The sequence below is a fragment of the Chaetodon auriga genome, chromosome 20 (assembly GCF_051107435.1).
Source record: "Chaetodon auriga isolate fChaAug3 chromosome 20, fChaAug3.hap1, whole genome shotgun sequence".
In the NCBI taxonomy this organism is placed as follows: domain Eukaryota; kingdom Metazoa; phylum Chordata; class Actinopteri; order Chaetodontiformes; family Chaetodontidae; genus Chaetodon; species Chaetodon auriga.
In genome coordinates, this window is record NC_135093.1 from 8,674,965 (window position 1) to 8,691,122 (window position 16,158).

Genomic DNA, 16,158 nt, shown 5'->3' on the forward strand with positions numbered 1-16,158 from the left:
ATATTTGGTGCCAGTGTATCAATAACATGTCCCAAGAGGAAGTAATGCGATACATTCCCTTGTCAATATTTTGTCCCACTCCTAATATTTAGACCTTGAAAAATCTTTGCCAGGACGCGGCGGTGACAGCGGATCCCCAGACCAGCTGACGGCTCCTGAGCGTCTGAAGACATTAAAACGTTCCCCCAAAGTGAAAGTGTGTTAACAACCAGCCAGCCAGTACCAACAGCCGTTCTCCTACTCTCTCTGTGTAAAATTAGTAATAATGGGGCCGAACACGCACCCAGGAGAAAGCTGAGCCAGCAGAGACGAGGTAGTAGTTTAAATAACTAAAAAGCCAGGGGATGCATTATTTCCAGGGAGAGCACGTTGCCTTTGCATAAAACCTGGTCGGCTGGGATTGTGTGCAGATGTGTATATGTGTGTGTATGTGTGTGTGTGTGTGTGTGTGTGTGAGAGAGAGAGAACGGACAAGAGATGGAGAGCTGATATAATTGTGTGACTTGGGAACGTCCGTCTTTGCCTTTCAGGGGCCCTTCTGCTGGGAATTCCCCGGACAGTCAGATCTGAGCCTTCACCAATTTCATTTGGTGAGAGACCTTTGAATTCCAAAAATATCTTGTTGGATTTTTTTGGTTGATTCCACACACAAATTAACAACTGATCATTGATTGATTATTGTCTTTTTAAACAGAAAATAATGAATGAAACACCCTGAATCCTGGTGATGATGCTGATAATCATGCTGTGTTGTGCTTTTTGTGCTGTAATTCAGTGCTGCTGCTTTGCTGCTGGTGTGCTTTTTAATGTCTTTAAATGTCAATCCAGGTGAGGGAATCTTTGTCGGGGAGGGGGATATTTTGGATGGTGCACACCTCATACAGTAAACAGACACCGTCCGGCTCCAAGTTGTTTTCTCCTCCAGCTTTATTTGACTTTTAACTCATTTTTCTGTGTTAAGGACTCTGTTTGCCTTCTTTATTTGTCTTATGCGTAACCAGTCTCGGTTTCTGGATCGCCTTGGTGTGATGCCAGCGTCCTTTTTAGCCGTGGGAGTCATCATGGATGTATTTGGTTTGAATTAGCCTGCGATCTACCAGCAGGAGAAGGGAGACTTTCCGCTTTGTTTGTCTTGAAGAAGTTGTCTTGAACAGCGCTCTCTTTATGAGCAGCATCTGGGTCTGAATGTAAGACAAAGAGCTCGACACGCACACTGTTTATGTCCGCTGATGGAAGATCTGGATTAGAGGTGACCTAACCTGAAAAGTGTTGCGACACTGCATGTTCTTCTCTGATTCCAAACAAGATGTCCCGCAGCTCTTTAAAAAAAAAAAAAAAACACCCCTTGAATATGTAATGTAAAGAAAGTGGAAGCTAAAGGTAAAGTTGGCCTTGGTTTCACTGCAGAACTGCCACTGAGGACATCAGTAAGCCTTGTTGTGGTCTGGCCTCTGTGAAGCCGGGAAGACGGCGGCATTGTGAAGCCCAGAGGATAACTTATTAATCTCCTCTGAGGCGACCGTGGCTCTGTGGATTGCCTACTTGAATTGTCTGACTAATCAATTGCTTGTTGATTTCGCACACTCTGCCGGGCCTTTGTTGCCAGTAAATAACACGAGTCCTTAAAAAAGAAAAAAAAAAGGAAAGAGGAAAGAAGGTAAATCATGCTTGATTGTGAAAACAGCTGTTCATGTGATGTGCAGTCGATGAGGATTTTGGACAAAAAAAAAAAAACAACAAACATTCCTCTCTCCATGTCAGCTCGCTGCTTCTCCTCCCTCTCTTATACAAGTGCCTTTGCTGGAACTTGTTTGACAAGGTCTGGCAGGATCACTGTTGGGTGTGCCTGTCTTTCTGCGTGTGTGTGTGTCTTACAAACACACCTTTGTCTACACCAGCGTATCTGTAGTATCCTTGCATATTAGGTGTGATTTGAGTTTTGGATGACTAGGCAGAGCTGGGTCAGGCCAGGTTATAACTTTCATGTGTTTGCATACAAGAACATGAAGTCATTTAGCCCAGAGATGTGACTCACAGGTGCGGAGTGGTTACTGAGCAAGAAGATTAAAGAAAATACTGTGCGTGGTAATCATGATTCGGTCAGAGTTCATTTGCACAAAGGGCTGGGATCAAGGTTCAGAAGTGATATTGATAAATAATCTAATTTATGATGAACCACTCCTAGCAGACTGACTGGGGAGTGCACTCATCTCTGACAAATTTCCCCAGATAGCACCATCCCCAGCCCCGTTCAGCAGGCCGGCCTCGTGAGCGACAACAGACTCAGCAGCTCCCCTACGCTACTGTATTAACACTAGAGGCCGTTTCACAGGGAAACTTGTTTTGACAGAACTCCAGGTGTCTCATTGTTGGGGCTGGCATGGTTCAACAGATTTACCAATTAGCACTGGGCTGAGGGCACAGGAAGGGTGGGAGAGGAGGAGAGGGGAGGGGAGAGAGGAAGGGGAGGGAAGAAATGAAATGTGGGGGGGGGCGGGGGGGGGGGATTTGGCTGCAGTGATGGAATGAGATTTTGAGTGAGAGGTGCTGGTAGGGGAAGGTGTGGATAGAGGAGGGGGGTTGTGACCATACGAAGGCAGGCTGGAGTAAGGCGATCCGTGACCTCCTTTTTTTTTTTTTTCCCAGCAGCAGTATGGAAGGGGCTGAGGTTTGAGCTGAGCCACAAAGAGGAGGGGAACTACGCAGAAAGAGAAGAAGGGGGCAGGAGGGTAGCAGAGGAAAAGGGGGAGACGGTGTTACTGAACGGGGACTTTTTAACTCAACGTACACCTTAACTCAGCCGTTCTTTCAGCTTTGGTACCTACTGAATGAAGCATAACTGTGGTCATTTGTGGTATTTTGGTTCTAGATAAAGCCCTGACACTTGATTCTGTTGACATGCGTTGCTAGCACATCTGCAGGAGCGTTGATTTGTTTTCGCTGCAAGTCCCTCTTGGCTTGCTGTTCTCGCTCTGGTACGAGGCAGAATTGTGTGGGATTAAACACAATGTTATTACTCTCACTAACCCTCTTTGTTATTCCTCAGAAATGTCTGCTCCTTTTTCCAGGAAGTTTGGAAGTGAACTTTTGAGAACGGGTTGAAGTGATTAAGTGAATATCCCAGGGGTGGCCTGCAGAATTTAGAGTAGTTTTTGGCTCTTGAGTGTTATGACACTGGCACACGCATGCACAGGCACTGTAGCATGCATGCGTTGTAGGTACATGAGCACCATGAAATCACTGCCCTCTCACAAAAGGGGGCTGAAAATATATAACTAGTGAGGGTGTGCTTGCACTATTTAGTTCAAACTGACAGCCTTTATGAAGTTGAGAGAAAGTTTCACTTCTTAGAGGAACATGCTTTTTTGCGTGTGTGTGTGTGTGTGTGTCTGTTTGAGCCGACCAATCACAACAAAGAAAGCTCGGGCTTTCTCCATACGTAGGAAGCTGTCAGTTTACTACAACAACCAGAATAAATCTGTGGAGAGTAGCGGAGGAGAAGCTGAGGGGTAGCTTTTTGTGTGATCTTTGAGTCTGCGAGCGGTGCATGGGATGTCTTGTTTGAGTCAGTGTTCAGCATCAGGGACTTGGACAGAAGTAGTGTTCATGGCAGCCAGCCTTAAGGAAAACTGGTGACCTGGGGTCACGAAGCAGTAGGTGCTGAATGCATGGCATAAAAACTAGAGTGGTGAGGATGGATTTTTCTGTCATCACCGAGCAGAGCTGAATTCAGTCGCACCTGGAAAGGTTCTCAGAGTCTTTGACAGTTGAAGCCTAAATATTTCCTGCAGACCCTTTAGCAGTGCTTGGATGGGTTGTACCAGTGCACCGTGGTAACAATGCTTATCTGCATGATTGAATTCTGCTGTATTAGTGTTATTAAAAACACTCTAGCACGTAATATATTCTGAAAATATAGTGAAGTACTTCCACCAAAAAAACCATCTGTCTTCATGCCTTTAAGGGTCATTATAGCTGATCACAATGATGATATCAATAATAATGATAAGTGTGTCATATCGTGATATTTTATGAGTTATCCTACCGTCAAAGTCTCATACTGTTGCAGCAATGGTTGATACCCATAACTTGTGGGCTACCAGTGTGATGCTAAGCTAAATTGTGACATTAGTGTTTAAGAATCCAACCATTACTAGCAGCCACAAATCAATCAATCATCAGAAAGGCAGTCAATAATAATCAAGCTAGAAAAGCACGTTTCAAGGATGCACCACACAAGCTATTGGTGCGTCCTTAATCATAAGTTCCACATCACGATGTGGCCTCATGAATCTCTCCGGTTTTGTAATGGCTCAGCGTCGAGCGGTCCCACAATTGCTATGGCGACCGCTCGTTGTATACATATGTACAAGCAGCTTGTGATTGAGAGTGATGGAGACAGCTTTGTGGAAAGGGAGAGAAGAAGGGGACTGGAGAGGCGAAGGAGGGGTGGAGAACATGAAGCCCCGCCAAATTCCCCAAAGAACAATTTACAGTTATGGATGAATACGCTGTCACAGTCAAATTTTAACTCTGTGGAAGTGTGTGTGTGCGTGTGTGTGTGTGTGTGTGTGTGTGTGTTGAAGACAGTGGAATGCTGAGTGATTCCAGAGAGCACTTAAGCTGCCTTGAATTCTGTTTTCTCTTCCCCGCGCATTATAACGGGAGAGGGGCTCTTCTTTGGAGTTTGTGAGGGTAAACACTGGGTATCTGCTTTCTGAGTCATTTAGCATCGTCCTCTGTCACCTTCCTCATATATTCTAAACAGTGTTTTCAGGTTTGTCGGGCCAGCCTCAACGAGACTAACCCCCCCCAATTTATTTGATTTTGCTCCTCTTGGCAGTTCCACTGAAGACCTATCTGAACTTTCCTTGGATTTGTTTGGCTCTGGTTTTGATGTGCGTGTTGTTATTTATTTTTTTTTTCTTCTTCTTCTTCTCCGTCTTCCAAGTCTGTGTAGTCGACGGCGCCTGAGTGCCAGGCCCTGCTTTTGTCTCGGCCCAGGGAAGGAATTTGATGTGAGACTTATTTTCCTACCCAGTCAGTTTCTTTGAGCATTGCCCCCCCCCCCCGCTCCTTTTGTTTTTGTTTTGTTTTTTCTAATAGTCCTGGAAGTTTGGGACACTTCTTTGAGGCAGGTGACGCTGAGTTTTGACTGCTCTCGCATACCTGTGCAGGTGTGCGCACGCCGTCGTATTTATTTATCCAAGCTCTCAGAGAAATGCGCTCTAATTGAGTGGCCTGTTAAAACGTCACTGAAATCAGTCATGTAATAGCAGGAGGGAAGTGTGACGGGGTGAAAAGGAGACCTGGATTCCATGAGATTAAGGAGGATCATCATACTAGAGGTTTTGGATGAAGGGAGAGTTATATGAGCTGACGTTACATGGGCTGTTTTTCATGGGAGAGAAGTCGAAACTCATGTGTCAGACCAGTTTTTCTCATCAGCGAAATATGCTATAGACGCCCAACATTGGCCAGACGTCGCCTGCGAAAGATGCAGAGAATTGCATGCTGGGAAAAGAATAAACAAGCCTGTCACCAAAGTTGGGAAGAATCCTTAGTGCAGCGCTACTGTCAAAAAGCAGCTTCCATTTCATACATTATTAACATTACCTAAACGCATTATTTGTGTATTTATTCATTCATTTGTCTTGTTAACATCCTCCTGGAGTAAGATAAACAGCGCGGCCAGACTGGCTGTGTGACAGTTGTGTGTGAGATTTGAATAAAGAGCCCGGCAGCCTGATTGGAGCGAGACAGGAGCGGATTCTGTGGACACCAGACTTCCTCTCCAGGCTCATTAAGGGACAGTAAGGCGATGATGTCGAATCGGCGCGCACTTTACCGGCCTGCCTTTTTCTTTGAACAGCGTCGGCCTCTTATCTGCAACATGCTCTGTTCCTCCATAACAAGACGCTCCCACTCCCATGCGCACACACACACACACACACACACGCTCTGTCTGTCTCTCTCTTCTCACACGCACACACATTCTGCCTACATACACACTCGTCATACTTATTTAGTTTGTGTAGACAGAAAACTCTTAAGTATGTGGCTTGTCCACAGAATTTTGGCAGCTTTTGTTGTATTTTCTCCTACGCTATCGAAAAAGCCTGGTACTTGTTTTTTTTTTGTTTTTTTTTGTTCTTTTTTTTCTGCACAGACATCACAAATGGATATTTTAATTGGAACTTTTGGCACTGTCTCCATCTTGTGTTGGAATGGCAGACAAGTGAGTGGCTGGCGAGGCCGGGGCCGGGCTGATTGGTGTGTAGCGAGGCGTGCCTAAATCAACTGGCAGCATGAATAGCTCGCTTGATTCTCACTGGCATTCACTGGAATCCATGGCAGTTTTTTTTTTTTTTAAACAAGATTCTTTCTTTGGAAAAAAAGAGTCTGGAATAACCAACAAGGGACAGAGAATACCTCCTCTTTCCTTGAAGCATGACTTCCCTTTTGTTTTGTTGGTGCAATTTACTTGCCTTTATGCCAACTCACATTCTGGTGCTTTTGTAATGTCAGAATAAAATGACTAACCTACGCTGTTGCTGTATCTCAGCCATAGAGTCATTCATTCATTCATTCACGGTGCAACTTCATATGGAGGTTTTGAAATGTTAATGTGCTCACGATGATGGAAATAATCGCGTTACCGTCGTGAATTAACGTCGCTCTTGATGTATTTATATTAGGCTGCTAATTCAAAGCAAGGGGTGAGCTGTTGGGATTAGAAAACCGATGTAATCAGCCCCGGAGATAATTTAAAATATCTGCTTTTTGAAGTGACGTTCAGGCTTCAGACTATGTGGCAGAGTTAGGCATGACTCTGACTTGCGCTCCATTGTGTTGCTAGGCTTAAATAGTGACGTCATACCAGGATCTTTGCGCACCACCAAGTTCATGCACGAGGACTAAAGCAAATGAATTGCAAAGAGCTAATAACATGTGTTCAAGTGTGATGTGACGGAGGAAGAAACCTGCCTAAATGCTCCCTTATTGTTTTTTCTTTGGTCTCAGAACATGCAGTTTCATATCAAGAGACTCCACTGCTGCACTTTTTTTATTTCTGTGCCAGAGAGATTAAAGCAGTTTACTCACAATTCCACGTTTTTTCAGAAATTAAATCTGCAAACAGTACCGCTGAGTAGTTTATTCATTCACCTTTTTTTTTTTTGGAATTTTTTAGGAAATATCTCTTCCTGAATTCAGGGAATTGAACAGGGATACATCACTAGCCTCATGTTGGGCTTGACTCCTGCTCCGGTGAAAGCTCGCTCTGGCTCCGCTGCAGCAGCTAATGCAAACCACATGCTTGAGCTGCGCATCTGCATAAGTACACACCTGTTAAAACTGTGGACAGTCTTTTACCTCAAACAGTAAATTCAGGCACACTCACGCCAGAGGCGGAGCAGCTGCGGAGCCGGGTCAGGTTGGAGTCATTGTAATCCTCCTTGACATAATGTAGTCCTTGTGTTTGGCTGGGCCTGTGTGTGTTTGTGTGTGTGTGTGTGTGTGTGTGAGGAGGAAGAGAGAGAATGGAGAGAGAGATATCGTGTGTGTGCAGGTGGGGTTGTGTGATCTGTATACTCTGTGCTTGCAAATAAGTGTTTTGTGTGTGTGTGTGTGTGGTAGTGGGCCTTTCTCTTCTGGCTGGTAGTCAGTGCTGTGTAATTACCTGGCTGTCTGCCACTGAGCCCCACTGGAGCTGAGACAGAAGTGGAGCTGTGTCTTACACAACGTAACGCAGCAGCCCATCTGAACCACTGGCCCAGAGTTTGTTCAGCTTGGGATCCGGACGCAACATGGGATCTCTGGAGATGCAGGCGAGGTCCAGGGAGACTTGTAAAGATTGTTCATATTTAGATGTATTGAAAAAGTGTATCCTCACTTCCTTAAAATACCTCCTGTAAAACAGAATAAACCAGACTTGAATTCACATAAGATATTGCCAGCACTTGTAGCTGGGATCATGATCATTTTCATAAATTATGATAGCAACTAATGATTATATTCATGCCATGAAATTAGGAAAAAAACCCGAGCTCAAGTTCCCATAGCCCAAGGTGATGCCTTCAAATTCCCTGTTAGTCCAACCTAAAGTCACAGGTATATAATTTGAAATAACATAAAACAGATAGCAGTTAATTCTTGTGTTTGAGATGCCAAAACAAACAAAAACCAGTTTGGCTTTTTTTTTTTTTTTTTTGCAAACTAATGAATAATTAGAATTGATGAGTGGATTGACATTGACAAATTGATACTTAAGCAAATACGGGAAAACGGGCCAGAAAGTGTTGTGCAATGCTGCACTTCTGCCACAGGGCAGAAAGCTCCTAATTAACAGACGGAAACAGGGCCAACCAATCAGAAGCCAGGAGGAGCCACAAGACAGATTTACAGCTTTGGCATAAAGAACGTCTCTCAACTTTTATGTGACTTATTGTAACTTCACCAGTCACTGGGGTGCTGATATCTGCTCTGATACTGAGGTGTACCCCCCACCTGCGAGGGCCAGGTCCGGGGTGCACGGGCGAGCACGTGCCACACGAGCTGCACGAGTGCATACTGCGGCGTCAGCCTGCCTCTCCCGCCATTTTAATTGTTATATCTCCTCAGCCTTGATATGAGCAAAAAGGGAGGCCTCGGCAGAACCTGGCACATCAAAGGCTACCTCCCCTAGTCTAACAAGTTGCCTGTCTCTCCCAGGCTTCGGAGAGCCAGAAAAGGGGATTGGAGAGGCGGTGTGGATTCCCGGCTGGAATGAGTTTGATGGGCTAATTGTAGCCCCCAGTGGACACAGGCACTCATCACAGAGGGCCGGCAGAGCGGGGAGCAGAAGCTGAGGATGAGGAGCTGCAGTGGCTGGAAAATACTCCTGGTAGCTTTCCCCTTCATCTCTGGATATCTGCACATGGCTCTCTGGTGCCTTTGATTTTAGTATCCTGTCTCGAGTACGTGGATGTCAGAAATATTCCCGACGTATATCACTCGTTTTCTCAACCGTTCCCTCATTAATTGCGCTGCACATTTCAGTTTTCCCTGGCTCTGTAAATCTCCCTCGAGTAGTCCTTCCCATCTTTGTGTTTTCTCGCAAGCCTGCAGGTTTTTTTTTTTTTTGTGTGTGTGTGTGTCTGTGCGTGTGTGTTTTCTGAGATGCAGCTGTAGGCCTAATCTGCTCACTTTGACATTCTCCATCGGAATAAACGCTTTCTGCGGGCGATTGTGCGCATTAATGATGCAAGCGCATCGGCGAGCTTTGACGAGAGTGCATGTCGGTCACTATATTTAATAAGCCCTCTGACCACGCAGAATCATAGGCTGAAGCACAACACAGAACATAACAAAGGCAGTGTAATGCACGGACAAACATGCGCAATCCTTGTGCCTTACCACCAACAACATTACCAACTGGCTCGACTGTAGTGGTGATCAAAAAAGCTCTCCGCAGCTTTGAACAGTTCTCTTTTTTTCCCCATCTGCATCAAAAAGAAATCAATAGCCAAAACTTTTGAGCACATGTATCAGCTTTTCCTCCCATTGCACCCTCCCACCCCCATCCCCACCGCCAGTTTGGCAGTTGTACATTATGCCACAAGAGTAAAACACAGTTAAAAGGAGAAAGGCACAAGGAGATGACACCAGCGAGGAAGCGGCTCGTGTTGGGTAGGGCCCTGGCTGGGAGAAAATCAATGGGAGGGAACGCTTCCATACACGGAAATGGCACAATGGGAGGGAGAGGAGGGAGTAAAGATATATATATATTTTTTTTTTACGGAAAAATGATGCATTTGTTTTACCCAGGGAGAGAAAAAGCAAAGACGAGGAGAGAGAGAGAGAAAAAAAACACTCTTCTGAACATCTTTTGAAAAAAGCAAGTTCTTTGGTGAGGTTGAGTTGTGTGGTTAAGGTTTGTTTTATCCAACTGTGCGGAAGCGTGTGTAGCTGTCTTTCAGGTCTCTTTTTAGTTGAAGCGCAGAAAGACTACTCATGGCATGTTCAAGGGCACTCAGTGGACACGGATGCCCTGCAGGAGGCGGAATTATGAATACAACATGAGTAAACAGACACCTACATATACTATTAAAATAGTAAGCCTAGTCCTTGGCAAGAGACCATCCTAAGTAGTAATTTGAGCTGGTCCATAGCAGTTCAACCTTACTCTTCTGAGGGTCATTGATAAAGACTTGTGAAAAATCAGCTCTAATTTGCCTGATAGTAGAATGATTTGCACATTGGCAGTAATGTATTCCTGTGTGCATTCCTCCAATACAACCCTTTTAGTATTCAGTTCAGTGATAAAGGATTTTTTTACACAGCAGCTGTGAACAAAGAATACAATAGCACACAAACTTGAAACACAATTCCGAGCCTGAGCACTGAATGGCATTCAGACTTCACTGTGACTGAGCGGAGCCATTCAGTGGGAGTACGCGGCGGTTGGAGAGATGGTATCAAGTTGCCTGCAGATGGAGGTCAGTGTGACTGGCACAGTTGGCACCTTGGCACAGCAGCAGTGTGCTGCGGCACTCGGCTCCGCAAAGGATGCGTCGACTGAAGGGGGGACTGGGGAGCGAGGCGTTTTTCTCACTTCTCCTTTTTTTTATTGTCTCTGCTTCCTGTTTTGAAAGCCATTAAGGAGCAAATTTCCTCACAGCGAGAGGGGAGATGAAAAGGCCCCGTCTTTTGAAACATGTCCAAGCGCAAATGTGAAAAAGAGGGGGAATGATAGCTATCTGTAAACATCTCTGTTGAGGGGTCGACGGAAAAGGAATTGTGAGGGAATGATACATTCATTTGCGTTCTCTCTCTCTCTCTCTTTTTTTTTTTTTTTTTGATTTCCTGATGAAAGAGATGCTGCAGTTTTTGTTCCAAGCCAGCTGTATTGCTCTATTCACAACCACACTAATATATCGGGGCAGGCTCGCATAACTACACAGTCACCACCCCCTATCCCCCTTCCGAAAATGCTTTGTGACATCTGCATCCACACATGTCTGCATTCACTGTAGCCAGTGAGTATTTATAGACGAGTTGGTTTTGTCATCCATTGATCCCTTCAGGTTCTCTGATCACAAAACTGCACTTTTAAGCAGCTTTTATGTGGCATCATGAAGGTAATCTCTATGTATTTGAACTGAGAGCACCCGAGGTTACCTGCAGAACCTGACCTGGTTATGAAGACGTGATTAAGCCCTTGGCAATTCTTTCTTTCTCAGTCCAACACTGGTAACATCAGTTAGTCATTTAACTGTCACAGCTGTCATTTCTGTTTAGTATCTGTTTAGTTGGCATGCAGTGTATTTACACCAGTTTCCTCTCAGTGGTGCTTGCCTACTTTCTCAAGAGTAGCAGTAGCTTGGTGCTGCAGACTCTCCTCCTCCTCCCTCTCCTCTTCCTCCTCCCTCCTCTACCCCTCACTGCCCCCGAGCCTGGCCAGTCTGTGCCTCTTAATAAAACTGACAGGCTCTAATTGGGCTTAATTGCACCCTTCGGGCGTCGTCAAAAGGAGTGTTGCTAAACAAACTGCAGGGTCTGCAAGCAGGCCAGCCAGTCTACGGCAGCACATCGGCCGCTGAGCTCATGCCTGCATGTATGTGTACAAATCGGCAGAGCCGCCGTGTAAATGTACATGATATGCGAGTGTCTAATAGCACATTAGGAATGTGCATGAGTAAGCATCAGATTTAATGGCGTGGGTGTATGTGCGCTGAGGTTTGAGGGATGTAGCAAGCCAGTCATTCCTCGCAGTGAGCCAACTGAACAAGAGCTCACAAGTCTGAGAATCTTATGCATTCAAGCAGGCAGCATCACCTGACTGTGAATCTCTCAGCGCTCTCTGCCGCTAAATCGACACCGACAGTAAAACAGAGTGCGTCTGTGTCTTTGAGGAAGTGTCTACAACTCCAGGTGTCAGAAAAGCCTTTTAAATCCCCGCTATTATGAAAAACCCCTACCAAACAAATCCCCACCTCGCTTTCCAGCCGTATAAGCAGAAAGGATGAAGTAGTGCTCCACATCCCAGTAGCACCACCTCCTGGTTAACGGACAGGGGCGACCACGACGCCGGCTCCCATTCAAACGTGGTCTAATTCGGAGAGGTGGGGCATGCGCTCGCCACACGGGCCTTTGCTGGGTCACTGAGCGCAATCGATGGAGAGCTCCAGATGCGATGGAGTCATTGAAACGGCAAAGCCTAACCTGTGTGTGCGCGAGACGGAGAGCATGAGACGGCGGTGACCCCTAAAGCTGCGACCCGCAAGGAAAGAGGAGAGATAATCACATTGAGCGCAGCGCTGGGCTAAAATTCTTCTCGCCATTTGTTCCCACCCTTGCGCCCTTTGAGCTATTTACTCATTACAGCCTTTCACAGCCTGTTAGTCTTCCCGAAAAGTTTGGGAGTTCCAGTTTGTTTTGAAGACGTACAGCTTGATGCGAAAAAATGCCACAAACAGGATGGTTTCCATTGTGTGTTGCGCCAGGAAAGGCGCGGGGAACGAGGCATCCACTGTGTTTTTGTTCAGAGCTTAAAAGTCATGTAATGATGCAGTGGCTGAGCTGGAGGCCCCATAAAGACTGGAAGGGCCTCATTTCAGTGGCCTGCTGCTGCTCCAGTGCCTGACTAGCTGACTCTGTCACCCCTTCTTTTAGGAAAAGAGGCAGAGCACATAATTAAGATATACAGCCCAGGGTGGACTGAATATATAGACTGAAAGTATAGAGGAGCAGACCAGTCGGCCTCAATCATAGCCTGCGGTTTAGTGTTTGGCTACAGACGGTGCCCAGACCTGTGCGAGTGTGTGTATCAGTGTGTGTCAGTTTGTGTGTGTGTGTGTGTGTGTGTGTGTGTGTGTCAGCAGTCTGAGCAGCATGCTATAAAAGGCTGGTGAGTCGAGCCATAGCCTCTCTGTGTGTCGGGGTCACAGTGAGCCAAACTGTTTGTGCGTGTATGGGAACACGTACACATACTCTGTGTGGGTATTCTCTGTATTTATTTGTCTGTGTGTGTGTGTATGTGTGTGTGAAGGACGCTCCCTGACCCTAAGTTCCTTCCCCATTCCTTCTATCTGTATTCATCCCTGTAGTAATATATAATCCTGCTGTCTCGGGCAATAGTGTGTATCTGAGAGGACACATCCTCCTGCTCCTTGACTTTACGCCCAGTGTTCACACACACACACACACACACACACACACACACACACACACACACACACACACTCTGCTGCTCACGCCTCAGTTGTTGCAGTGCTTTGTCACTCTCTAATGATAACTATCCATCAATAGTAGGGGCGTTGCTCTTGGAAATGAAGATGGATTGAATTAGTGTTGAGCGCTCTGGCCGTTGCATTGCGGTGGCAGCCCGTAATTACACTGTCAGGACCATTGAACCCCCCTCAACGAGACGTTGAACTTAACACATTTGCACCAGTGTTGATTACAAGGTCTTTTAGTCTGGGCAGATTCACATCATGTAGTTCCTAATAGCAAGTGAAAGGCCCAGTCATTTGCGGAGGATTAGTGTATCGCGGCGCGCACATGGGGGCTCCCATGCATTGAATCAACAGCAGTGATCGACCGACGGCTCCTAATTTACCCTTATTGTTAGAAAAATGGAACCAGCGGCAAAAGCTTCACCCGCTCTCGTGGTCCCATTATGAACAAATGCACTTTTGGCTGGTAATTAGCTTTCAGGTATCTGTGGAAAACACTGCTGTATTTGCAGTTATAACAGCGGCGCGTTCATGAGAGTTCTGAATGGGAGCTGACATTACACCATTGGTCTTTGAAGAAACACAAACACAGATCGCGTTCGCAGTTCGGGGCGGCGACAGCAAGTAAAACAAGCACAAACAGCCAAACTCCCCCCCCCCCGCCCTCCGCCGCCACGTTCCCTGCATCTCCCCCTCTCTGTGGGAAGTGAAAATTGGGCTGAAGTGTTTGTTATTAAATACGTCCGGGGAAAACTCCGGGAAATGGACTTAATTTCATATAGAGGCACATGACTCAGAGGATCTTAGCGAACCAATTAACCTCACCTCAGCTCATTAAAAACTCTCCTTTCATGGCCAGAAGCAGCGACTCATCCGCTAACACGGGACATGAAAGCGCAAATTTGTCCATCCAAAACTCTTAAAAGTAATTGGAAAGGTAGATACGAAGGGCCGGTAATCTAGTGACACAGCCGAGCTCGAGTGATGTGAAAATAGAGGTGATTATTGAGAACAGGGGGACGAGCGGCGAGACGGGGATCCATCACACAGACCGTGGCGCGTAACTGTGAAAGCGCTGGACGGGCAGCGCTGTGCAGGAGTTCTTAAAGTTACCCACTCAAGGTCACCATGTGGTTGAGGGGCAACAGCAGCTGGAAACTCAGGAAACATCTCCTTCACACAGTAAAGGTCAGCTCGCTCAGCGCCTCAGGGAATGCCAGGAGACTTGTTTCAGGTAGCAGCAATATGGCTGACATAATTACTGATTCCAGATTTTGGTCTTACTTAAATCCAGTGTTTTTCTTCTCAAACGGCCCCGCCGCCATGAAGGATGTAAATAGTCGCTGCAGTGATGGTGGTATTTTTCTGCAAGAGAAATTTCTTTGCAAGCACATCGCCCGCCCTGGAATTTGAACAAACTCGCAGATTTTTATCCACAGTGGGAGAGCTAAATATCTCTTTTTCACCACAAAAGTACCAGAGGAGAAGATGTGTGCAGTGGTGTTTTCCTGCTTTGGTCGCTTTTGTAAGCTTAGCTCAACACGTTCCATTGTTGCCTGGGGTTTTCTCTTTCAGTCTCATTGAAAGTCCATTTGTGTCGCCCGACAAGAACATTAATATTAGTTGTAAGTTAAGGATTACGGCGCAGTAATTGCGTGTGCGCTGCGCTCTGAGTATTTTTCTGCACATGAAACATTATTTCCGGGCCTTTGTTGAAACTATCTAATGGGTTAATGGCGTTGAGAGGAACCATTCAGCTCTTTCCACGCCAGCGTGCGCGTCTGCGTGCGCACCCTGCGAGTGCACGCATGTGTGTGTGTGTGTGTGTGTGTGTCAGGGCTCACACTGTGCACACTCATCAAGCCACATGCAAACAACCAATCTCTGTCATCTGCATCAAAATAATTACAGAGAGATAAACACACCATTTGACCATTTTCACAGTGATCTAATCTGAAGCCGGGCTGTGAAAGCGCACGGGGGAGATGATCAAATCCCCGCTTAATGGAACTGATCACTACTGTGTGTTCAACGTTCAGCCGACAGCCGTGTTACAGATGCATCTACTCGTCGTTCCCTGCATTCAGCCATGTCTGTTTAGAGCAGAAATTAGGGTAAAAATTCCATTTAGTGTTAATTTAGATTTTGACTGCGTGACCCATTTTTTCTTGGCTGTGTGTACCATGTGGATCAAATGCAAGGGGGGGGGGGGGATGCAGGCCTTTTGTCTTGAGGTCAGGATGGCGTTGAACTGGGAGTGTATTGGTTACAGCCCCGTTGCTCCACGCGTTTCCATCTCCCTTTAGCTAGAAGGCAAACGGCATCCGAAATCTGATTAGCCTCCATTATAAAGAGTGATATTTTCATCCCGCCGGTTCTCGGCACTGCGTCAGAGCATTCGCTCGCTTTAATGCCGGGAAAAGCCTGCTCCTTTGACAGATAGTAGATATTCCCAACATCACTTGTTTGGACATTTCTGTCTTTTGTGACATGGAAGAAAAGACGGCCAAGAAAATAAAAAGCAACTAAATAATGTCAAAAGATCAGAAATCAATGGGCCGGAGGAACGTGATCCGCACGGCTCCGAATGCGACCGACCCTCTCTCCTCCGCCCCCCCCCCACCTCGCATTATGAGTGTCTTTCCACAGCCACTAAAGTTGCTTTTGTTCACCCCCTCGGAGATGTAACTCAAGCATGAGGAAGCCGTCTGACAATGTTTGGATAACGGCAAAAAATAGCCCTTTACTTAAAGGTTACTGGCCCAGGTTTATAGAGTTACATGTTCGTCGGTGATGGGAGGCAGAAGAGTTGAGCCATGAGAGAGCTTCGTTAATGTGGAGGTTTGTATTTCACATTTTGATGTAAGCGTGATGTGCAGGAGCAGGAAATGATCAATGAGGCTGTGGATAAAATGGTCAGATGGAAGTTGGGTTTTGGATG

The 16,158-nt window shown here is 46.1% G+C and overlaps 1 protein-coding gene across 28 annotated transcripts in view; it reads left to right on the forward strand.

Moving 5' to 3' along the window:
• tcf7l2 (transcription factor 7 like 2) overlaps positions 1-16,158 on the forward strand; it is an 89,922-nt gene that overhangs the window by 38,024 nt on the left and 35,740 nt on the right. For 14 of the 28 annotated variants that reach the window (XM_076759109.1, XM_076759112.1, XM_076759113.1 and 11 more), the window contains exon 5: positions 531-590. The exons of the other annotated variants lie outside the window; for them this stretch is intronic. In XM_076759109.1, the coding sequence (XP_076615224.1) occupies positions 531-590 (60 nt within the window). The remainder of the gene's footprint in view (positions 1-530; positions 591-16,158) is intronic. 28 annotated transcript variants of the gene reach the window in all.